The 23,972-nt window shown below is 55.2% G+C and overlaps 7 protein-coding genes across 7 annotated transcripts in view; 4 read left to right on the plus strand and 3 right to left on the minus strand.

Moving 5' to 3' along the window:
- Window positions 1-3,490, minus strand: part of VDBG_02984 (conserved hypothetical protein) — a gene marked incomplete at both ends in the record, with an annotated part of 5,116 nt that extends 1,626 nt beyond the window's left edge. The window contains 2 exons of the mRNA XM_003006799.1: window positions 3-3,321; window positions 3,381-3,490. Of these exons, the coding sequence (XP_003006845.1) occupies window positions 3-3,321; window positions 3,381-3,490 (3,429 nt within the window). The remainder of the gene's footprint in view (window positions 1-2; window positions 3,322-3,380) is intronic.
- A 3,227-nt stretch (window positions 3,491-6,717) lies between these two features.
- Window positions 6,718-7,668, minus strand: VDBG_02985 (alpha/beta hydrolase fold-3 domain-containing protein; the record flags this gene model as incomplete). Its single annotated transcript, XM_003006800.1, has 1 exon — window positions 6,718-7,668. The coding sequence occupies one exon, from the start codon at window positions 7,666-7,668 to the stop codon at window positions 6,718-6,720; it is 951 nt and encodes a 316-aa protein (XP_003006846.1).
- Window positions 7,669-11,894: 4,226 nt separating this feature from the next.
- On the plus strand, window positions 11,895-13,567 carry VDBG_02986 (cellobiose dehydrogenase; the record flags this gene model as incomplete). The annotated part of the gene is made up of 2 exons (XM_003006801.1): window positions 11,895-13,400; window positions 13,457-13,567. The coding sequence occupies 2 exons, from the start codon at window positions 11,895-11,897 to the stop codon at window positions 13,565-13,567; spliced, it is 1,617 nt and encodes a 538-aa protein (XP_003006847.1).
- Window positions 13,568-14,196: 629 nt separating this feature from the next.
- VDBG_02987 (beta-lactamase) lies at window positions 14,197-15,793 on the minus strand (the record flags this gene model as incomplete). Its single annotated transcript, XM_003006802.1, has 6 exons — window positions 14,197-14,420; window positions 14,478-14,978; window positions 15,035-15,118; window positions 15,171-15,276; window positions 15,340-15,595; window positions 15,655-15,793. The coding sequence occupies 6 exons, from the start codon at window positions 15,752-15,754 to the stop codon at window positions 14,283-14,285; spliced, it is 1,185 nt and encodes a 394-aa protein (XP_003006848.1).
- Window positions 15,794-16,704: 911 nt separating this feature from the next.
- VDBG_02988 (conserved hypothetical protein) lies at window positions 16,705-18,405 on the plus strand (the record flags this gene model as incomplete). The annotated part of the gene is made up of 5 exons (XM_003006803.1): window positions 16,705-16,800; window positions 16,866-16,952; window positions 17,007-17,048; window positions 17,177-17,330; window positions 17,384-18,405. The coding sequence occupies 5 exons, from the start codon at window positions 16,705-16,707 to the stop codon at window positions 18,403-18,405; spliced, it is 1,401 nt and encodes a 466-aa protein (XP_003006849.1).
- A 726-nt stretch (window positions 18,406-19,131) lies between these two features.
- On the plus strand, window positions 19,132-20,448 carry VDBG_02989 (acyl-CoA dehydrogenase fadE12; the record flags this gene model as incomplete). The annotated part of the gene is made up of 1 exon (XM_003006804.1): window positions 19,132-20,448. The coding sequence occupies one exon, from the start codon at window positions 19,132-19,134 to the stop codon at window positions 20,446-20,448; it is 1,317 nt and encodes a 438-aa protein (XP_003006850.1).
- Window positions 20,449-20,845: 397 nt separating this feature from the next.
- On the plus strand, window positions 20,846-23,293 carry VDBG_02990 (conserved hypothetical protein; the record flags this gene model as incomplete). Its single annotated transcript, XM_003006805.1, has 5 exons — window positions 20,846-21,018; window positions 21,187-21,954; window positions 22,035-22,071; window positions 22,491-22,546; window positions 22,807-23,293. The coding sequence occupies 5 exons, from the start codon at window positions 20,846-20,848 to the stop codon at window positions 23,291-23,293; spliced, it is 1,521 nt and encodes a 506-aa protein (XP_003006851.1).
- Window positions 23,294-23,972: the final 679 nt, after the last annotated feature.

The raw sequence follows: 23,972 nt of genomic DNA on the forward strand, positions 1-23,972 counted from the left end.
ACGTTGAGGCGAGAACCACCACCGCAAAGCTCAAAGGCATTACCGCCACAGGCAATGTTACAGTCCTTGGCAGGCGCAGCGACGGAGCCTCCACGAAGCTCATTGCCACACCAGCACTCGCCGCCGTATTCGACACCGGCCATCTTTAAGTTGAGACTCTTGCAGGCCGCAACGCAGCTGGCAACCGTCTTGGACGTGACCTTGCCCTCGGTCGGCAGAGCGCGGCCCTGCGTCGCCTCGGTGTAGCACCCAATGTGCTTGTAGCCACCAACACCGGGGTTCGCGACGGGGCCTCCGACAGGCGGCGTGACGGTGCCACCACCGCTGTCGGGCCTCGTGAGGTTGCCGTCCCACTGGGTCGAGTCGGCAAAGAGTGAGATGTACGTGGCGCCGGCTCCATTACCAACGCCGTTGCCGCCGCAAATCTGCTGCAGGTCGCCAGAACAGTCAAAGTTGCAGTTGGCGTCGGCGACCTGGGTGCTGGGGATGAGGTTGCCGGCCCAGCACTCACGGTGGTACTGGGTGCCGCAGAAGACGGAGCCACGCGCGCCACAGGCGGCGATGCACATGGCGTTCTCGCCGGCGTCGTTGCCGTAGAGCTGGTTCGACAGCTGGCGGGTCGGCGTGTTGTCCTTGAAGCAGCCGACGTAGCGGTACTTGCCCTGACCGCTAGCGAGCAGAGGCGGCGCTTGTTGGGTGACGGCGTTGCAGAAAAAGGGGATGACGTGCTTGCCCGAGACAGGGTCGTTGGTGTTCATGGTCCAGGTCGTCGTGCCGTTGTAGGCGTCCTGGTTGTACTGCGTCTTGGGGACAGTGCATGTCATGACGGCCGTAGCGCTTTCGCCGGGCGCGAGGAGAGTACCCTCGGCGAGGTCGACCTGGTTGGCGGCACGAACAATGCTGTTGGAGCCGACAGGCGGCTTGGACACGGTCAGGGAGAGCTTGACGCCGCCGGCGGCAGCACTGTTGGTGACGCGGAAGAGCAGAGAGCGGTATGTGTTCTGCGTCACGTCGCCAAACGTGAAGGGCGTATTGTCGTCGACGTAGTCAACCCAGCCCGAGCCGTCGGGCTTCTGGAACTGGAGCAGGACCACAGGAGCGGCGCCTGCGCTGCCGGCGATGGAAAAGGTGCGCTCGCCACCGTTGGTCACAATCTTGACCCAGCCCGCAAAATCACCCGCCTTGGTCGTGTCGAAGAGGACAGTCAGAACTGCGTTGCCGTTGGCGGGGATCGAAGCGGGCACGCCCTGTACCGAAAAGGCCGAAACCTTGACATCCCCAGCGTCTGTGAACGGCGTAAAGGGACCGCTGGCGCCGGCTGTCGAAATTTGCACCGACGTGATGGTGAGCTCGGCGTTACCCTGGTTGCTCAGAATGACGCTCTCAGAGAGGTCGTTGGGGTTGGGGCCGGCGACAGAGGTCGGGAAGACGATGCGGTTTGGTGACACGGCAAGTAGAGCGTCGGCGCTGGATCCAGTACCGCTGAGGCGAACAGTCGACGTGGTCCTGTACCCAGCGACCGAGTTGGTCGTGTTGAACTTGATGTCATCAGCGAGCGTGCCGACGCTGCCAGGGGTGAATGTGGCCTTGACCGTGAACTGCTGGCCGACGGCAAGCTGCAGCGGCATGTTAGGCGTGCCAGAAACGGCGTAATCCTGGGACTTGTCGAGTTCGACGCCCGTGAGGCTGACACCGATGACAGCCTTGCAGGTAATCGTCTTCTCGTCCGACTTGGCGTTGATGTTGACAGAGCCAAAGGTGGCCGGCGCCGGCGAGCAGTCGAGCGGCGACTTATTGGGCGCGCCAAAGGCATAGAGGTAGCCCTGGTTCGTGCCAACAAAGAGGGTACCATCACCGAAAACGGCACGGGTGAACTTCATGATACCGGGAACGTTGAACGACTTGCGCAGCACCATGGCACCATCCTTGGGAATAGCGTCATAAATACGGATTGTCGACAGAGGCGAGGACCCAGCAACAGTCTGAACATCGGTGACCCAGACGAGACCGGTTCCTGGCTGGCCGTCAAGCGACGTGACGGTCCCGTGGCTGACACCGAGGACATAACCGTTTGTCTGAGGCGAGTCGGCGACCTTGGCGAAGCTCGGCTTGCCGTTGATGCACGAGAACTTGAAGACGTGCGACTGGAACTGGATGACATTGATGTAGATGTAGCCGCCCTCGAGCGGGTAGACACCAGCGCCGGCGTAGACCGAGTTTTCGTTCTGGTACGTCTGCAGCACAGCATCAGACTTGCTGTCGGCGCCGTTGCGATAGCCGCCAAGGTTGTCGAGGTCAAGCCAGTACGTCTTGCCGCTCTTACCAGTGACGACGCCCATGCGCTTGACGTTGCCGCAGGAGAACTCGCTTGGGAGAATCTCGAGAGGGCTCGTGCCGAGATCCTTGTCGGCGCCGTCGAGTTCCTGCTTCTCATAGGGCATGAAAAAGTCGGCAACGTCGAGGCGGCCATCGGCGCCGATAGTCATGTGCACAGCGGCCTCCTCGAGGGCCGTCGGAGGGTTGAAGCCCTTGACGGGGATCGTCGCCAGCTGTGAAGCGTAGCCGTTGCCAGTCGCGAAGAAGATGGATCCGGCATTGTCCGAGGCAATACCACCGCCCGACATCCAGATACTGGCGCCCTTCTTGTTGGCGGGAACATCGGGGCCCTGGGTAGCAAACTGCTCCACGAGCTTGCCCGATGTCTTGTCGAACCCGATGACCCAACCAGTAAAATCATACTGCACGCAGTGAGAACCGAAGCCGACGTAAATGTACTGACCGACATGCAGCAGGGCAGGCCTCTGATTCGAGATGCCGGCGTTGAAGATGCGCTGCGGGCTGTTGCGGGCAACAATGCCCTCAAGACCGACGGGGAAGTTGGGCCTCTCCGTGAGGTCGTTGGCGTCGAGGGCGTGAATGAAATAACGTCCGGCCGGCTTGCCCTGGGCGACGTTGGGCTGGCTCTGGTCGGCATATGTCTTACTCGTGAGGTAGAGAGTATCGGTAGCCGGGTCGATCACGCCTGTTGAGATGATGCCGACATGGGGGTTGATATCGAGACAGTTGTTGAGGTCGGCCGTCAGGAAGGGAAGACCGAGGTTGCGCGAGGCCACGATCTCGCCCGTCTTGGCGTTGATCTTGTAGACATTGTTCTGTGTCGTCGAGTAGTAGACGTACTGCGCAGTGCCCGTTGACGGTGTGTACACGAGCGGCTGCGAGAAGGCCTTCTCCTTGTCGCCGCCATAGTTGCCCGGCAGCGTCGTACGCCAGATCTGGTCAAACTGCGAGCTGCCAACGATGGCGGGGTCCATGTTGTGGTTGCTTCTTAGGTCAGTCTTGTTCGAGGTTGACTACTCTATCCATCGTGGCCCAATACTCACGTCTGGTACCCCGACCTCGAGTTATCGCCGCCCCAGGTGATCGTGTCGGTGCTACCGAGGCCGCTGGCCAGGCCAACGACCGCCGACAGGAGGAGAACTGCCAGCCTCATGATGGGCAGTATTCTTTGCAATGGCACGACGGGATGTATGAACGAGTGACAAGCCCTGCCAGAGCAAAACGAAGAAAGACGGCAAACGAAAAACGAGGGTGAGTGTCAATAAACGACGAAAGCGAGTGACGATGAGGGGCGAATACTGCGACCAGAATTAGAAGAAGAAGATCCCCTCACACTGCCTCGCCCCAGACGCGGATCTACGGCGACACCATCTTATTAGGCTGTGCTGCGTTGTACCTGGACGCCTGGACCGCAACACGTCTGACCACGAACCGACATGAGGGACCACCCCTGTTCCACGAGATGACCCCTGGATGGTGTGGGTGTGCCTCGTCCGATGTGGGAGGCGGCAGGCGGCGGGCGTGCTACGGGTACAAGTGTCTGTGCCTCGATACGAATACAACAGCGGCCCACGCTGGGTGCTCGCCCTCGAAAGAGCTTTCCAAGGCGCAGGAAAGGATACAAGCAGGCAAAGGCTTCTTCAAGCTGTTGAGCGCGTGGCGCGTGGATGATCTCAATGCCTACAGACACGATCATCATCATCGCAACCACGCCCCCCTGACGCCCACATGGACTCGGTGGTTTGCTAGCGGCGTCCGCCCCTCTCACAGCACCGACTATATCCGGAAGGTTGTTCGTGTTCCTGGCCGCTGGTCTGGCGCTGAATGTGGGAGCAGTCACTACTTTGTCGGCGCTAGAGCTTCCTCTTTGATGCTCAGCATGGGAGAGAAGCCCAAGGGAAAAGATGGGGCCAGATGAGCGAACCGGGGCTAAATGGGTTGAGCGGCACCGTCCGGTTCATCTTGGCAGTTGAGTCCAGTCCCTATTAGGACACACGTGTGGCCGGGCTCGTCCTGGGGTCTCGCACCAGGCCCAAACAAGCCGATTGTCTCGATCCCATGCCCTACCCCCTGCTCGCCACGCAGGCTCGTTACATCTCTGGTTCGGCACAGGCGAAGCCGACCGCTGGGCGATTGCTCGCTGCTCGCTTTCATGGCGGGGGAAAAGTGGCCGCCATCAGGGAAGATGCTATGTAAGGACCAATAAGGAGACCGGCGAGAAAAGCCATTCATTGCGCCACCTGTGCGAATGCTGAAGAATCACGACAACAACCATCACCGATCAGAAGAGGAACCTGCATCACCGCAACATAACAAAAAGGCCGAACCAGTCCGTCTCCACCTTCGGTAAAGCACCAGCTGCGGGCGTGACCAGTTGATCGGGTCCTATTGCCTCCTTAGCTGCTTGGCTGCTCGCCTTGAGTTCACCAAGAAGCACCTGGTGCCAGGATGCCACCCTTGTCGAACATCAACAGCCCCAGGCTGGGCCCCGATCAATGTCTCGGCGAGCCCTTGAACTAAGCATCCGTCTCCTGTAGAGCCAAGCTGAAGATGCAGCACACAGCCCATGAGGCCATTGGCATGCAGAGCCAGATTCATCAGCGTGCTTGAAAGACAAAATACACACCTGGTGACCGTGCATGGCCAGTAGGCCGAACGTTGCGTCTTCTTCCGCCAATACCGCGCCGAGCGCGTGTCTCAAGCTCCAATAGTGTCAAATCCCACATCGGCGCCGTTGGCCTCCCACCGAGTGGCGTCCCTCGGGCTCCTCCATCTGCACTGAGTTCGTGGCTTGTACCTGAACTAGCGCCCAGTTACTGGACAACACAAAGAAGACAGGCTCCACGACCGCCATCTTATCTTCGTTAAAGAGCCCCTCCCCTCTCGCGGGCGGGAGTCGGCATGCCGCTACACGTGCTGGCCTACCAGCTGGTCCCGCTCAACGGGTCCCCTTTCTCTCCGTCAGCCCCTAAGAGACAATACGAGACCCTCTAGCGAATTAGCCTTTGTCTCTGGAAAGCACAGGAGCGAACGAGTCCATCCATAGGGCCTGGCGGTTCGGTAGGACGGAGAACTCGCTGTTACAGACGAGCGCGCGTCCTTTGTTCGTTTAGCAGGCTTGTACTTTTTCAGCGGCCAAGCGAAAGACTGGCGGCCTTCCCCTCTACGCCAATCGACACTTGACTCCTCGTGGATTAGGCAGGTCAGTCGGTGGCCCGCCCCCTGAGTCTGGGTGGCTTTTTCAACGGCGCTGGCGTTGGCGCCGTTTACGCCTTGTGCGCCCTTGCCAGGGCCTCATAACCACGACTTGTGCAGCCAACGTGGCCTTCCGCTGGTGGAAATTTGCCTCGGATGATGCGAGCTTCTTCATTGCTACAAGTACGGTGGCAGGCCCGCGCAGGTTATTCTGTGCCAAGACACGCTGGACGGGGGGCCGCCTGTGGTCGAGTCATGGAGTCTGTCCACCGACTGAACTCTGTTGTCCCTCTTGCCGCAGACCGTCGCATCGAGCGAGAGTATGGTGAATTCGAAAGGACGGCGTCCTGTCATGCCATTCCAGCGAAGGGCGATAATATGATGTAGAAGCACGCATCTATCATGCTCATTTTTGTAGGCCTCTCCTCTGATTATTCCGAGATCGCCTTACCATCCCGCCACCATCTACCCAGCGATTCCGGCTTTCCAGTAAGGGCGCATTTTAAGGGCTCATCTTCCTGGCCGCACCCCTACCTGCCAGTGACGCGGCACCCTGGGTCTCATCCTCGATGCAACATAACGCTGACGAGGGCTGGCTCAATGCCACCAGGGTTGTGTCCGACCCCGGATTTGAGACTAGGGTAAGCGAGGCTATTCCCGAACCGCGTTCCAGCTCCTGTGAGAGGGTAGACATCTACACCTAGGCTAGCATCGATGCACGTGCTGGAGGTCAAGATTCAGTCGCTATCTACCAAGCCCCGTTTGGTCATGCTCCATAATCCGATCTGCCCCGAGGGTTGTGTATCCGCCTTTGGTGCCGTCGTGCATGCTATCTTTTCCATCACACCCATAAGCAGTCACAGTTCGGTTCGTCCACAGCTTAAAAAAAAAAAAAAAAAAAAAAAGCTTTGGTCAAATATTTCTACGTTGGTTAGTCGAGAAAGAATACATTTCGGTTACTCGGGCGACTATGAAGCGTCGAGGAGACATGAGTCGCCAGGTGCTCAAATCTTCGCACATCGTGCGACATTCCGGACAAAGATGATGAGCTACACCACGACACACATAAGCGATGGCTCATGTGCAAGTCAGATAAATCCGAACTTGACTTTTAGCTGATTCTGAGTGGTCGAAAGCTCATTACTTTCTCCAAACGGGATGTATGCCGCAGTAGAACAGAGCTATCTACAACCTCTTCAACGCATTGATTCGACTTTCAAGGGCCTTTTTCGTGACATTTAACCCAAATGCCAGATCAAAGCCATGAGGAAGACCAGGCCAAACGTGCAACTCAACTTCCACCCCGGCCTTGGCCAGTCTCGACGCATAAGTAAGATTCTCCCCTAGGAACAGGTCCAGGCTTCCTACCTCAATGTAGGTTCGCGGCATCCCACCCAAATCTTGTTGGCGCGCAGGCACGCTATGCCCGGACACCACTCCATCTTTCAGATAGGCCTTCCAAGATCTAGTGTTGAAGAATGGCTTGTAGCTCAGGAATGGCCACAACGGGTCATCCTCTGATAGCGTTGTACGGTCATCCAACATGGGATACACTAGGAGGTGCATAGCAACCCGTGGTTCCAGGTCCCTATCGCGCGCCATCATTGCGCAACCCGTCGCGACAAGGCCGCCAGCTGAATCTCCCATGAGACAGATGCGAGCGGCGTCGATGTTGTACTCTGCGTCGTGATCAACTAAGAACTTGAGGGCCGCGTATGCATCTTCTATGGCAGCAGGAGCAGGGTGCTCGGGCGCGAGGCGATAGTCGACAGAATAGAACGTGACCCCCGATTGTGAGACGTAATGCGCAATGAGGGGCTTCAAGATGTTCGTGCAACCACACATCATGCCTCCGCCATGAAAGTAGAGCACAGCAGGTTGAGGGCCCGAGGCAGAGGCGGTTTTGTCGCTTGAAACTTTGTACACTTTGATATCGGCACCGTCGTAAGTAGGAACTTCATTACTTGTAAACTTGATGTCTTCAGCCACCGGCATGGCAGCGAAGCTCGACCCGTAAAGATTCTCAAAGAAGGTCCGGACTTCGCCTATAGTTTCCAGAGGATGCTGCGGTCCGGCGGGCATCGAGTCCAGCATTTGTTTGTATTCCACATCGTATCGAAGATTTGTAGCATCCATGATGGCGAAGGCGATGAGAATCGTGTTTGGTAGATGATTATAGTAAAGTGAAGAGAATGCAGTTCACTGATGTTTTGCCTGATGTTGATTTCCAAGTCCCCTTCCACAACGATGCTTTGTCTTCATTTGATAACAATCGTCAAGTCTGCCAAACTCGCATGGATCGATTCAGAGTGGCTCAGGAATTTCATGAGCACTGTTTGTAGCATGAATCATCAAAGTCTGATTGTGATTGTGTCAAGGGAGATGATCACAAAGAGAAGTGTCCTTACGCACCCTTCGCGTCTGGGTGACTTATTTCCGTGATACACGGCTGTCAGCAATCATCAGTGTTGCATGCCCATCCTTCATCAGTGGCCTGACTCATGTGACACCCCTTTACACCATGCCGACTCGGTTCAATAAAACGAGCCAGGGCGTTTTACACTACGAGGAAAAGTGCGAAAGTCGCGTAGAACAATAGTAAGTTATGGTGACATTATGCATTGTCCGGATCGTCCGAAGGCTTGGCTATTCGGCGCCCTTTCCCTTTCCATCCCCCGGCCAAATTGATGACCAGATTGAAGTGATTCCCTCAAAAGCTCGGGCTGGTGCTACTCAGCCTAATTTCTGGAGTAGGCTGTGGGGAAACGGCTTGTACTCTCCAAGTTCTGACCAAAGGAGGCCTTTGATACCCACCATGACGGTACATTTCGAAACACGTCATACTCGGATGCGTCAGGCAGATGTGTAAAGCTCTTGATGCAGAAATGTCTTCAACAACAGTAAGCCACCATGATGTACAGTCTGCTTCGTCTGGATTATAGCGGGGAAAGGAGCAGGCATCAATGCCTGTCGAATATTAAAGGCCTAGTATGATAGTCGTTCACGACCGATGAAGGATGCTTTTTTGACGTAGAGGCAGCGATCTAGCTTAAGCCAAATCAATTTGACCCTTGTCAATAGTCATTTAATAAGTTAATGTCGTTATGAATATAATCTATGCCTTTGTCATCTTTTATTCACATCCGAATCTCAATAATTGAACCAGTGGCAAACCATGATAGATCCCCAGCTCGCACTACTACACTTGCCGGTCTGTGTAGGACTACCGAACGATCCTGTCAAGTTCTCGCACGTGGCATCTTTATACTTGCCACATGTCAACGTGCGCTTCGAGTAAGTGCTATCTTAAAAGAGAGTAACCCCTTGAATCGTACCCGGAGGCATGATTGGGTCTCCAGGATAATCCTTCCACGTCAACGTGAGCGGGTCTTTTTCCCATGTGCAGATATCTGGGTTATTGATGCTCAGGGTTTTAGATCACAAGTTGTAACCACGGTACTGGCCCTTGCCCCCGACTTACCAGTACACCATGAAGAAGACGCCACCAGATTCCACCCTGCCTGTTAGACCTCATCCATCGCAAGCTTCCGGGATGCAAGCTACGAATGAGTACTTTCCGTCTGCGAAGCCTGTACGCCCCGTTCCTTGACGACCACGAGTATAAGCTCGTCACCTCGCCGAATCTGTACAGCATTCAATGCGCGCAGAAAATTCGCTTTGGATCTCATCATGGAACTGAGCCGCATGTCACTACAGATGTAGACCTGCGTGAGATTGAAGCCGCCGTGGCTGCCGTATCTGGGCTGGCACCTGGTGTGAAGCAGGCGCGCCTCCCATGCGACGAGGACTTTCGAGACAGTCAGTCCCAACCAGATTACTTCTTTCTGCCTCGTGATAAGATCATCCGACGTGTAACAGAGTCGACAAAACTGACGCCGGGTTCCATGGGCTCCCTGCAATATCTGCAGCTGACAGATCTGACTGGAGACGGGTCATGCATGTCGCAGCTCTTGCTGGACTCGTCAAGGAACACTGACTTTCGGTGCTGCGGGCGCTCAGGCTGGAGATGACCATCCCTACCAGAGCGCTTTGGGATCTAGACTTGAAAAACTCTTTCCCAGCCCTGACCGCATTCATGCTGAGCATGTGGCCAGCTAAAGGCCAATCCCAGGATGGCGAACCCCCAGTGGACTCGAGCGCCACAAGCCCATTTGTGCAGAAGATCGTTCGCCAAGGACTGACTGTCCTTCAACTTGACGGCTGGGACTATTGCTCCTCATCGCCAACTGCTCTTCTCGGTCCGAGTCTCAAAGTCCTACGACTCACCTCCCAATGTCGGAGAGGCACCAGCGGCGCCCTACTGCAAAAGGATGTGAAGCAACTGGCGGAACTCTGCCCCTTAATCGAAGAACTGGCACTGCCAATTTGGCGGTCACAGGGAGACGCTATGTACACCGCCCTGGGCCGACTTGGACGTTTGAGACGCCTTTCTTTGCTTCTCATGGTGTGGGTTCCTACACATGGCTTGCCGGTGCCGCCCTCTTACAACGAATTCGAATCTCGAGAGCTTTCGTGCCTTACGCCGTACCGTGTTGGTCATTTGCGAGACGCATTCATTAATGCGGCCATGGACGAGAAGCTTGCTCGGTCCATATTTCACACCATCGGAGCGAGAGATATGTCATCCCGCCCGTCCTTACAATACCTTCAGCTTAATGTAGCTGGATGGCAAGAATTCTGTGGAAGGGACAGCGTGGTCTTCGACAAGTACTTTTTACACATTGGCCTCTCGTGGCTGCTCAACTAGGATCCACGCGACACTCACCAAGACGAGCTCATCGCACAGGAGCTAGGTAGAGATGAACGCTTGGCAAATGCGGAAATGGACGACGAAAACTTCGCAGAGGACCAATGTGAGCTCAAGCCGGTTTATCGTTCATTGTGGCCACATCGCTCGCGAGACGAGAGAACGCAGAACGAAACCCCCGAAAGACTGCTGGAACCTGGTGTTCTGGAAGATGGGTGGAGGAGCGATTGGCATAGCTTACCGCTGCATTCAGATCATGCTTGAGCTCTCAACGCACGTAACCAGTCATCATTTCAAGCCTTCGCCGTCACTCTTTTTTCCAGACAATTCCCTATCTTAAGTCCTAATCATGAGTCAAGCCGAACGCATGCCATCTCTAACGATGTCGAATCGACTTCGACTCCGCACCAACAGAATGCTACTTCACGCGCACTCAGGCGTATACGTTCCTCTTAATCCCTATATCCTGCGACCAAGTGCTGTGATATTGGGCCGCTTAGAAATCCTGTGTTGTAGTCAGACTGAACTGTGCACCCGGAGCTGCAACTGCCTGCTTTGCTGTAATTCTGCTGTAGCTTTGCTTTGGTGTGCATGAAGATTCAAACGACTGGATTAAAGCATTTCACAGTCTCGTTGACCATTGACTATTATTCAGTATCGTCCGTCACTTGAGCTTGGCTGAGGAGTATGTAGAAACTGTTGGCGGTATTCACCTGGGGCTTCCAGAGCATTCACTCAGTGCTATTCACCTGTTGCTAGGTGGCCTGTGCCCTGGCAGCTCCTATAGCTTAGTTCCAGGCACCCTCCTGCCTACAGAATAGCTTCCTAATGCAACTACACCTTTCTCAGACCCTTGACCCCCAACAGAAACCAGCCTCTCAAGCTTTGGCAGCTTCAGACCCTGCTCTGTTATTGTCTGCGTGATTTGATACTAGATCAATGTTGACCACGCCGACGAAGCCAAATTGATTGTTTGTGCAGAAAATGACCCTATCGATTTGAAACAGGCCTCATTACACGACTTCGGCCAGCCTTGCCCAAATGGGAATAACCTCTCTCTCCTCCTTGACAGCCGAACGCCGGCCTCCCAAGACGCCAAACTCCGACGTCATGCCGTCGGCTACAAGTCCGAGCGAATGCGTGTCGCTGGGCACGCCCCACGCATGACGGCAACGCCGAGTCAGTGGATTGACTGTACTGCCCCGAATCCCTGGTCCTCGACCAAGAAATCGGACTGAAGCCCACATAGGCCAGACTCAACATGATTTAAAAGAATTATCTAAGGGTTAAGAGCCAATTGCCACCCAGCTCAGCCACGCGAGCTAACTGGGGTGCTTACAGAAGCGAGTCTAATGCCGCGCGCGAGCAAAACTGACGGGCGGAGTAATGATTATCAGATGGTAAATGTGCCGAGCGAGCTTAATTGGATTTCAGTTTGTGGGATAGCGTCGCGGAAGCCTTGACTCAACTGGATTGAGAGTCTGCACTTGTATAAGATGGCTCGGTCTGCTCGGCTCGTTGGAGTGACGCAAGAATCTTGGTTGTGTAGGGGTCTCTCTTTCTCACACACGCACACTCAGACAGTCCGTTAAACATGCACTTCCCATCTATTGTGGTCGGCCTCGCCCTTAGCCTCGTCGGTGAGGCGGCCGCCCGACCAAGCCAAGACAAGTATGACTACATTGTCGTCGGTGGTGGTCCTGCTGGTATCATTACCGCCGAGCGTCTGGCAGAGACCAATAAGAAGGTCCTTCTACTCGAGCGCGGCCAAGGACCGACTGTCGAGACTGGAGCTACGAACTCGCTCGTATGGAACGATACTATCACCGCCGTCGACGTCCCCGCCCTGGCCCCCGTCATTCCTCCCGGGTACATGTGTGAGGACACCCCTGGGTCCGCGGCCTGCGTCCTCGGTGGTGGCACATCCATCAACTTTCTCGTCTTTGTGCACCCTCCTGCACACGACTTTGAAAATTGGCCTCGCGGCTGGAAGTGGCCCAACGTCGCGCCTGCTGCCGCCAGGCTCTACGAACGTAACCCCGGTAGCACGCTCCCGTCTGGAGATGGTCAGCGCTATGACCAGGGTCTCTACTCGACCATGTCTAACTTCCTCAACAACCTCGGCTGGAAGTCTGTTGATATGATCGAAGAACCTGACAAGAAGCACAAGGCGTACAGCTACCCCTCGTGGAATATCAAAGACTCCAAGCGCGCCGGCCCCGTCCGCACCTACCTTCCCAAGGCGCTTGAGTACGACAACTTTACGCTCCGACTCGGCGTCAAGGTCAGCCGTCTCATCCGCAAGGGAAGCCGCGTAACTGGCGTAGAGGTTGAGAGCAACGGCAAGATCGAGACTATCGGTCTCGCCTCCAACGGCAGGGTGGTTCTTGCTGCTGGCGCCTTGTCCACGCCCAGGATTCTCTTCCATTCGGGCATCGGTCCAACCAAGCAGATCGAGGCCGCGAAGAAGTCTGGCGTCAAAGTCCCGTCCAAGAAAGACTGGATCAAACTTCCTGTTGGCCAGAACTTGAAAGACCACCCCATCTTCGCTATCACGGCCCAAACCAACGGCAACTGGGGCGCGCTTGATCTTGCTAGCGTTGTAAATGGTTCCGATACCGCTAGCATTCAGCTTTACGAGGGTAGCGGCTCTGGCGTGCTGTCCCAGGGCCGCCACCGCCTGATTTTCTTCACGTCGAGCGTCGGTAGTGATGGAATCACCCGCTACTTCCAGGGCTCTTGTGCCGCCTCCGGCAACGGCACTGTCGCTATCACTAGCTACATGACCCATGGTCTTACGTCGACTGGTGTCTTTGGCCTCCTGAACAACGGCACTGGAGTCTTCGAGCAGTCTGCGTACCTGCAGACGGATGCCGACAGGAAGTCAGCCACCGATTTTGTGCAGAGCATGGTCGACGCCATTTCTGCCCCCACGTCGGGATTCTCTCTTCGTACCAACACAAACACCACTGCCATCTTGAACACGCTGAGGAGTGGCAACCACTACACTGGTACGGCGCGCATGGGATCCGACGACGGTCGCAAGGGTGGCAAGGCAGTCGTCGACACGAACACCAAGGTGTACGGCGTGGACAATCTTGTGAGTGCCTTATCTTATTGATCAGATTTGTTTGCTTGTATGCTCATAATCCGCAGTTTGTCACAGACGCAAGCATTCACCCCGACCTTCCCACTGGAAACACCCAGGCCATCGTCATGGTTGCCGCAGAAGCGGCAGTGGCTAGGATCATTGCGTACCGGGGCTGAAGTAGGGATGAGGGTGCTAGGAAGCTTGAGAGAGCCTTTTAAAGCTTGAATCGTTGTATATGACATGTAGAAGTGCGCCTATCAATTGTTGAGCCGACTTGAAGATCAATTCTGACCACAGTAAGAAGAATTACAAGACTTCAGTGGGCAGGGAAACCGATAGTACGAAGTGAAAATATGTTTAACTGGCGGCCTTCTGAGCTGAACAGAAGGTGACTTACGCTTTCACACATCTTCAGCCCTGCTCATAGCCCCTTAGAGCTTCCTCTCACGTCGGTAGGTAGGTTCCTGCCGCGGAAGGGTATGAATATCCCGAGCTTAGGTAATTACGGGTTTGTCAAGGAACTCATCCCAGCTAACGTGGATGCTTTGTATGTAGAGCATCTAGAAATCCTTTTCCTAATCCCGAAATCTGTTATGCATCAGAAATCATGGCGTTCCTTTCGCCATGTACTTCCATGCCCTCTTCAGGTCCAAATCACAATTTCGGCGGTGATAACGATGCATAACCTCCGCTGAATGGCATCAGTGGCAAAGCATGCCTGAAGAACATAAGTTGAACCCCGGTCAGAGCCTAGCATATCTGAGAAGAGCTTCACCGCGTTTATTTCCTTCGGAAACGAACGCAATTGATCGTTCCAAGTGTCTCTAAGAGTTGGCTGAAAGGTCTTGGGACCATCTCTATCTGCGAGCGAAATTCAAGCATCCGGTATGCTTACTGGTGCTTCATATCATCAAGGCTTGCGTAGACGAACTCTTCAAACTTGGCCAACAGCTTTACGGCCTGTTCATCTCCAGTCGGAACCAGTTGCGAAAGGTAAACACCAGCCACGCCGTTCTCGAGATCGACCCACTGCCATACGGCCAGTCAGTCAGATATTTATCGGGTTTTACATGTAGGCAGACTTACCCAATAGCAATTCGGCATCCCAGACCATGTCAAGGAATGAGCTGCTCGTCGATTCGGAATGGCATCAAGATTAAGGAGGCCTCCGAGTCCAAAGTTCACAGAGACATTGTCAGGGACGGTGTTGAAAACTGCGTTGAGGTAGGATGACGAATAGCCTTCTCGACTTTCGAGTCCATCGACGCTTTCCAGCTGCGGCTGAAACATAGTCTCGACGGTCACTGGATGGAGAAGTTTCCCGTTCAGGATGCCCTGGTAGATGTTGAGTAGCGCGCTCGCTGTGGCATATAACCCTCCGCCGCCGAGATCCTCGTTGATTTGTGCCGGCCACAAGGGCTCTTTTGGCCTCCGGAGGGTTTCGCCATGTCGCTCCCACTGATTCACCAATCGAGGTTGCAAGTCTCCGCGAGTTTCCATGTGGAAGGTGATGTCTTTGGCGGAGACGGGGTCAAAAATATGACGCTTCATGTAGTCACCCAGTCTCATGGAAGTCACTCGTTCGACCTTCGCAACACGCTCGTTAGCTTTCGACAACAACCTGCAGAGACAATCAGTCCTACCATAAGGCCTGCCCAGTCTACGCCTGGGGAATATATCCAGCGGCTGCCCGGCTCGAACACCAGAAATGTGAAGAACTTTCCCTTCTACATCCCACAGTCAATGGCTATATTTACACACTTTCTTTTGTCCACATACAACCGAGTGCGGGTTCCGAGGCTCCACGGTTGGGAGCTGGGCGTAACGCGTCAAGAGGGGCTCCATGAACGTATACGTCATGCCGCTCGAGTGAGTCAGGAGGTGTCTTGAAAATCAACCTATGGTTAGTATATTTTGTGATGCCATGGCGTTCGGGCGAATGACTTGCCGCAGGGTGATAGCCTTCTCAGAAGGCCTGAGCAAGGGTCCGTCATTTTCATCGAAACCTGTAAGAATCTGAGGGTTTTCCCACTCCGGTAAGATTTTTGAAACATCTGCATCGAGGTCCAACAGTCCTTTCTCTACACATTGCAGTACAGCAACGGTAGTCACGAGCTTCGTAGCCGAGGCGATAAGGTGTACGGCATCCGTCTCTGTAATGTCGTCGACCTCCTCTCCGAATGCCTGAGAATAACGGAGCGAACCTAACACGCCAACCAGATCAGCCTGGGTCGCATGGCGGATGCACACTGCGGCATGTTACCATCCCGATTTATAGCTCCAAGTGTGACTCGAGGAAGTGGCTGTTTGACCCCTTCCTGGGGATGACGAAGTGATTCAACAATTTCTCCGAACGACTCCATGGTTCAAGATTAACAGCGTAAGATAGTAAGGAAGAGGGCGATGAAGAACTTACTTTGCAGTGGATGTCACCGGGCTTTATAGAACGGCAATCTTAGTGCACGTTGGGGTATGTTAGCTTGTGAGGCTTTCCGGAATGGGTACCATGTGGGCAGACGTGCTAGACTTGTGAGGTGGGGAGTATCTCGTGTGAAGACTGGAGTGACTTTGTATGCGGAATACGTCATGCGTTCACACAGATACATGGGGCACAGGCCATATTCAACAAGCTCAAAACCTCAGCCGGCTATGGGCGTCAGTCTAAATAACCCCAATTTTATTGGAGATGCTTCATTGCATAGGTAGCTGCCAGAAAGCTGAATGCTGGCTTCACAATCCGGAGCGCCGATCATACCTGAGCAAGCGCTGGGGCCTTATAGCGATGGCCTGACGCCGACCCACCTTGATGACACTTTTCCCTTCTTCGGTCTAGCCTACTGCGGAGCCTGAATCGATGGGAATGGCCCCGTGTATCGAGACAGCTCATTGAGCTGCAGTCACTTGTAGACCTGGCCCGTTGCCGCTCCAGTACCTGGCTGTTCCTTGGGTGCGCATCGCGAGCACAGAAGCTTGGCAATGATACTTCCCGGAGAACTGGCCACCAAGTTGTGACACTGATCTCCGGGGTCTTACACCCTTGTACTGCGACAAGCCTATCTATAGGCTATCAGCATGTCTGATAGCAACCGTTCTTGCATAGCCCGTCAAAAGGCGGGGGGCGATGCCCGCAGATCCCCTGTCAGTTGGTCGAGATTCCGGGGTTCGCTCAGTCAATCTTCCCGTCAAAGTTCTACGAGGGCGCAAAGGAGGGGGAAACCATCAATGCAAGGTATAAAGAGAATGCGGGGGAGGCCATAGACATTTCAACTCGGATAGGTACCGACCTACCTCACTTCCTGTCCGACTGATTATGATGCTGCTTGCGATGGGGGCTGCCCTCACAGCTTTGTCCATCCTGAATGTTGTGTCTGGGCAGATCGTTGAGGCAACCGATTGGAGTTGGGCCGGAGTGAGTCTGCCGTGATCATCTGCCGCCAGGCCTCACTCTTTCACGGCGAATTGACTACGCGGCAGATTTACCCCAGCAGGGAGCTAGAGTGGCACAAGTGTTTCGACTGCGCTGGACAATGCGAGGGCCGACTCGACTGTGCTCGTCTCGATGTAAGTGAGGGAGCGCCCTTTTACGAATGCCTCTGTCCGTCTAACGGCTCCCAGGTGCCGATGGACTGGTCCGATCCTAACGATGACCGACGGGTAGTTCTGGCGATCACCCGACTGCCCGCTGTGAACAAGACCAACTATCGCGGGCCTGTCATTATGAACCCTGGTGCAAGTTCCTCATGTTGTCAGCTCATACTGGAGAGAGCCTGACCCTGATTCGTTAGGGTGCCGGAGGATCTGGTAATTACGTGCTGCGACTCTATGGCAAGTATATGCAGAGCGTTGTTGGTAATAACCATGTAAGCCCCTTGACCGTCTCGTCACGGAACGCAACTGAGATCTCGGACCAGGATCTCATCTCATTCGACCCCCGTGGCGGTCAGTCCAAAATTCGACTCGAAACCTCAGCGAGTCCACACTGACAAGAACAGTTGGCGCGTCGACTCCCCGCTACCAGTGCTTCGACCACCCTTCAGACAAGGTGACCTGGGACGCCCAGGACCCAGGCACAATCGACGCGGACAGGTCCCTGAGCCTCGGCCCCCTCCTGTACGCCCGAGCCAAGGCCTACTCCTCCCTGTGCGAGCGGCAGGTACAGAAGACGGGCCTCGCCCAGAACTCGGGTACGGCCTATGTCGCCCGCGATATGCTCGAGATTGTCAACAAGGGGGACCCGGCGTTTCCTGACCTCAAGTTCTGGGGCTTCAGCTACGGCACGATCATTGGCGGCGTCTTCGCCGCCATGTTTCCCAACCGCGTGGAGCGCATCCTCAGCGACGCCAACGCCAGTTACCTGGAGTGGTTCCGGGGCGGGGAGCGGCAGTTTCTCGATTCGGCCGAGGATGTCATGAACGCTTTCTATTCCTACTGCCACAAGGCGGGATCGGAACGATGCGAGTTCTTTGACGAGTCGCCGGCAGCGATTGAGAACAGGTTCCATACCCTGTTCGAGACGCTGAGGAGGGAGCCCGTTGTCGTGAAGCCCAACAGATGCACCGGGCCAGCGGTGCCGGAGCTCATCACGTATGCAAAGCTGAAGATGCACCTTCGCGAGGCCCTTTACCAACCATACTACGGATGGCCGTACTTTGCGAAGATTCTCGCTGCCCTGGAGCGTGGCGATGGGAGACCCTTTTACGCATTCTATCACCCCACCCCCCAGGCGCCGGCGGAGTCGTGCGAGGCGCCTGTGTCGCCGTTCGAGCCTTTGGAGGGCATGACACCCAGCACGCCCGACGCGTATCCCTTCATGCGCTGCGCTGATCGGCCACAGGGAAGCAACCACACTCTCGAGGAGTTTGTGCAGAATGCACGAGATCTGATGGACTGGAGTCCTTCGGTTGGGGCTGCCAATCTGGACAACATCCTGCGCTGTGTCGGCCGCACCACGGAGCCCAACTACAGCTACAATGGTAGAGCTGTGACCGTATCCCGAAGGCTGTTGGTAGACTGACTGTGTGCAGGAGACTTCAAGGCCGAGACGAAGCATCCTGTGCTGTTCATCAACAACGTAGCTGACCCCATCACCCCCATTGTCAGTGCGCATACCAACGCGGCTGGGTTTCCTGGGTCCGTCGTTCTGCAGCAGAACTCCTATGGCGTAAGTCCTGTTGTTTCATGCTCCACTTCCACGAGCTTGCTGACTGGAAATGATGAAGCATACTTTCCTCGCCGCTCCGTCTACATGCACAGAAAGATATGTTTTTGAGTATTTCCAGGATGGAACGCTCCCAGAAAAGGGGACAGAGTGCGAGGCGAACTCGGAGCCTTTCTGGCCCGTAGTCTGAGGGATGACCATATGAAGCTGCAGTGTGACGGCGACTTTGGATGATGCGAGAGACATAAGTCGATGTGTATTCGTAGAAGGGGGTGTGCGATGACGGGTGAGCCCCGTTCCAATGTGCTACAGGTGGTGGCTTCGGTTATATGCTCGTGAGCTGTGGCGGTTATCGGCTATATGGCTTCCCCGCCGGCACGCACTGTGCGCTTGGCTTCATAATGCCACCATGACGCTTGACGTCAAGGGTGCAGGACCATTGTGGTGGGCGAGCCGTGCAATTCATTGACCATCTGTTGCCTTGGCGCTTAGCATACATTGATTTCCTATTTATCAACAAGCACCAGCGAAAAGCTTACATTGATTGTTCTTCAGCTTTTGAGTTTTGTTGGCCTAGCAGAGATGTCGCGACGGCTTGCTCATCGGCTCTGGCGCGTGCGTCAGCCATCGGCTCTTTCATCACTCAAGATATCGCCATCGCCATGGGCCCCAAGGCTGTTATCGTGTCACTTCTCAACGTCCAACGCTAGAAAAATCATGGGCATGGCAGGCTTCACAGAGAACCAGCTCATGGTTCGCGAGGCCGTTGGACAGATCTGCGCCGAGTTTCCAAACACGTACTGGCAGGAGCGCGACCAGACGGAGACGGACCCGAAAGAATTCCACGCCGCGCTGGCCAAGGGCGGCTGGCTGGGCATCGCCTTACCAGAGTCTCTCGGTGGCTCAGGCCTCGGCATCTCCGAAGCGACCATGATGATGCAGACGATTAGCGAGTCCGGCGCCGGCATGGCGGGGGCGCAGTCTATCCACGCCAACGTGTACGCGACGCAGCCGCTGGCGAGGTTCGGCTCGCAGCAGCAGCTCGAGACGGCTATTCCCAACATCGTGTCGGGCAAGTGGCGCGTGTGCTTTGGCGTGACGGAGCCCAACGCGGGCCTCGACACGAAGAGCCTGACGACGACGGCGAACAGGCTCGATGACGGGTCGTATAGCGTGTCGGGGCAAAAGATCTGGATCACATGTGCGCAGGTGGCGTCCAAGATGATCCTCCTCGCACGCACAGGGCCACAGGCTCTTTCGCTCTTCTCCATCGACATTGACAGAGAAGCCAAGGGCCTCGACATGCGCAGGATCAAGAAGATGGGTGGACGGGCAGTCGATGCCAACGAAGTGTTCTTCGACAACTACCAGATCCCGGCCGACGCGCTCATAGGTGAGGAGGGCAATGGATTCAAGATGATATTGCATGGGATGAATGCTGAGCGGTGCCTGCTGGCGGGCGAGGCTCTCGGGTTAGGCTACGCGGCGCTGACGAGGGCGGCGACGTATGCTCGCGAGCGGGTGGTGTTCGGCCGCCCGATCGGTATGAATCAAGGGGTGGCTCATCCGCTGGCGGATGCATACATGCAGCTGGAGGCGGCAAAGCTGGCGACGTACCATGCAGCTCGCCTCTACGATGCCAGCAGCAAGACGGATTCGTCGATCCAGGCTCACGAATTGGGCATCGCAGCAAACAGCGCCAAGTACCTGGCGGCAGAGGCAGCATTTGCGGCATGCGAACGGGCCGTCCTGGCACATGGCGGGATGGGCTATGCGATGGAATATGACGTTGAGAGATGGTTGCGGGAGTGCATGGTGCCCAGGATCGCACCCGTCAGTCGAGAGATGATTCTCAACTTTATCAGCGAGAAGGTGCTTGAGCTGCCACGCAGCTATTGAGGGATGCGGCTGTTGATACGTGAACAAATGAGAATCAGGTGCTGGGACGTCTTGGTAATGGAGGCTCGAAGGCGTGATCTTGACAATCAGAGGGATTGCGACTTGGAAGGCGACGTCTGAGAAGTTGCTAGGCGGGCATGAAGTCGTCGAAGGTGCCTGCCTGCATATGGGATGAGGGGAGAGAGCCCTTACAGTCTTCGCACAGTGTCACATCCAAGGGTGGAAGGCCCAAGCCCAAGTCAAGCCACAGTGCATTCCTTCCAAGAAAAGCGCTGCGTCACACTACTCTGAATATTACACTGCACATATTCAAGACCGCCATCTTCTTGTCGACCACCCTCCCTCACGTGCACCAATCGCCCACTCATGGTGAGCATCATCTGTTCGGTGTGCGACCATGGATCCGACTGGGACTGGCTCACATGCCTATGACAAGAAGTCTCGTGCGAAACATGCTTGTCGGGTGTGCAATTCGAGGCGAGTGCGCTGTAACGTCACCGAGATCTATCCCTGCTCCAACTGTGAGATTGCCGGCACCAAGTGCGAAGTCTTACCGTCCAAGCGGGGCAGGTAAGACTGTTACGCCAGTCTCTAGAAGCAAGACCTGATCATTCGCAGATATCCTCGTAAGAAGACGCGCCAGAATAAGCACACGGGCTCCGGCGGCCAGGCTTCTGAAGCAGAAGCTGAACCAGCGTCTGTTGCCCATAGCCCACAATCCACCACCCTTTCACACAGTCATGCCGCGAGTCTAGATCCCGCATCACCGTCAAGACGTGACGACAGTTTGGCTGCAGACCCAGCGCCAGGTCCTGGCACAGACTTGGGTGACGAGAATGCGAATCGTCCATCGTTCAAATCCCCATCGTCCACCTCGACGCCGGGCAATCTGTTCTTTGGCGAATCAAATTTCCTCACACTGGTGCCGGGCCGAACTCAGGCAAACGGCGAGCGCTCGACGCAAGGCCGCGAACATGGCCAGAAAACCCGCTTCGTCTTTCCCACGCCCTCGACTCCTCAGTCGCAGACTGGCGGGGCATCGCCTGCGAGCATCGCCCACCTGAGTGCTGGTACGACCCGCTACCTACGAGATGAAGGGGCACTCACCTTTCCCGACCCCAAAACCTACCTGCCAGCCCTCGAGGCGTACTTTACCTGGTTCCATCCGTGCTTCCCTGTTCTCGACCATGCGGATTTCGCGCAGCAGGTCTCGAAATCGGTAGTTTCACCGATGCTGCTCCAAGCTGTCTTGTTCATTGGTGCTACATATTGTGGCGATGAAACTATCGCTATGATGGGCTTCAAGGACAGATCCGAAGCCAAATCACTCCTGTACACACGAGCCCGACTGCTGTTTCACGCCGATTGGGAGAAGGACGAGATTACCCTTTTACAGTCCCTCTTTCTCCTCAGCTTCTGGCGGGGTGGGCCGTCGGATGTGAGGGATGTACGGTACTGGCTTGGAGTCGTCATTAGCCTGGCCGAGTCATACGGCTACCATCGTTTGTGAGTTCAACATCGCGACACCTGGGGGCGTTTCATCTGACATGGCACAGGACAAAATTCTCCACTAGAGACGTGAAAAGGTCACGTCTGAGAAGGAGGCTATGGTGGTCTATCTACGTCAGTGTCATGGCCGTTACTTCTCTGACCATCCTTGCTGACTTGTACAGGTTCGAGAACGGCAGTCTGCAGTTTCTCTGGGACTACCGAGCAGGATACGAGATGAGGACTGTGACATTGAGCCCTTGAGTCCGACGGACCTTGAGTCTGAACAGATTACACCAGAGACGTTAAGCCTTGGTGTCTATACCGCTGAGCATGTTGTATACGCTACCAAAATGGTCGAAATCGCAAGGCTACGTGAGCATCCCCTGCGTCCACCGGCAGACGGAAAGGCTGATACATGACCTCATTTAGTTGGCCGGATTATCGACTTGCACTATGTGCCTGGGAAGCTCCCGTCCACATCCGAACAGGTGAAAAGCCTGGACACGTCTCTAGAAGCCTGGAAGAAAAGCTTACCGGAGGATGTGAGAGAGGACGCCGACGATGGAGGGACGTCGGTGTGGGCCTCTCTCCTCCACTTATCTTACAAGTACGTTTTTTGGTAGTGTCAAGGTACCTCGTCCAAAACTACTTACGTTCTTTGCAGTCATTTGAAAATTCTGATCCACAGAGACGACTTCCTGCGTTCCGTGGCGCCAGAACTAGGCAGCAAAATCGCGGTCACCGCCGCCTGCCGCATAAGTCGCATTGCCGAAGATATGCTTTCTCAGGGGACGCTTCGCTATGGCCAGATGCACTTGTACATCCATCTCCCATTCTAAGTCATAGACTTACTGACCAAGCACATAGGATCACGAGCGTCTTTGCAGCCTTGTGCATACACGTCATCTGTATTAGAAGGGGAGCCAACGTCTCGCGACGGATAGCTGAGACACGCGCTCAAATGTGCCTCCTTGGTCTCAAAGAGATACAGAAATACTGGAGGATTAACATCAACGTGCTCGACCTGTTCCTCCAGTATCTCGATGAATCGATCGCCAAGAGGCTTCACGGTGATCAACACGAGACCTCTCTTCATAGTTCGACGATTGTTGATGCTGCCAACCAAGTAGCCTCTGATATCGACACGGCAGACTCAGGTGTCAGGGCTCCAACCTCTGATGCAGGCCCCGACAACCTGGCGCAGGTTCGCCCCCACGAATCTTACGAGGACCCCTACTTCGCCCTGCTTAACGGCTGGGATGGTGATCATTCGCTAGCGGACATCGGTCTGTTTTTGCAGTCGGATGATTTCATGCAGGCCGAGGGTCTTACATTTCTTGAAAGATCGCTGTAAAAACCGAGTTTGTACGTTGGGGCTTTCATTCTTTTGATGTGGGTTTGGAAGGGCGCTGGGACATGCTCTCGGCTGGGCCCTTTGAATGCGGTTCGTTGAGGGGCGCTTGATCCATATCGGCTATTTGGCCCTCTGATCAAGTAGCCGAGCAGTCAGCAACCTTACCCGACTCTGCAGCTCCTCGAGCAGCCTCTAACAGTGCTTAAGGCAAGGGAAAGGCGAACAACTTCGTCGAGACTTGACGACAGCTTTGATGCATGACTCTAGGCCTCTCACTGTAGGCTTCTCATTTTCATCATGCACTTTTGCTGCGCGCATGGCCCGACGCATCTCGCCTTCGGCCGCGTATGGAATGCCCCGCTTCCAATCGTCGATGACACATCGTCTCATGCAGAAAACGGCCTCTGAAGCAGCTTTGCGTCTACTCGAAAGCTTTGCGGACACAACCGTCGCGCGCCGACAGGTAGTCGATGGAAATCAGCTGCAAAAGCTGAGTCTGACGCTTGGCCGCCGACAACTGGCACGAGACCTTGACGTCTCAATCTCCGCACCCCCTACCGGAACACCGTTGCCGCACGGTTATCACCTTGTGTACTTTACGCCAAATGGCATTGAGGGCGAGCTACGGTGCTGATGGCACAGACAAGACGTTCAATGCACCGTCGCCATCAGTCGGGTG

This window comes from Verticillium alfalfae, genomic scaffold (genome assembly GCF_000150825.1).
Source record: "Verticillium alfalfae VaMs.102 supercont1.3 genomic scaffold, whole genome shotgun sequence".
NCBI lineage: Eukaryota > Fungi > Ascomycota > Sordariomycetes > Glomerellales > Plectosphaerellaceae > Verticillium > Verticillium alfalfae.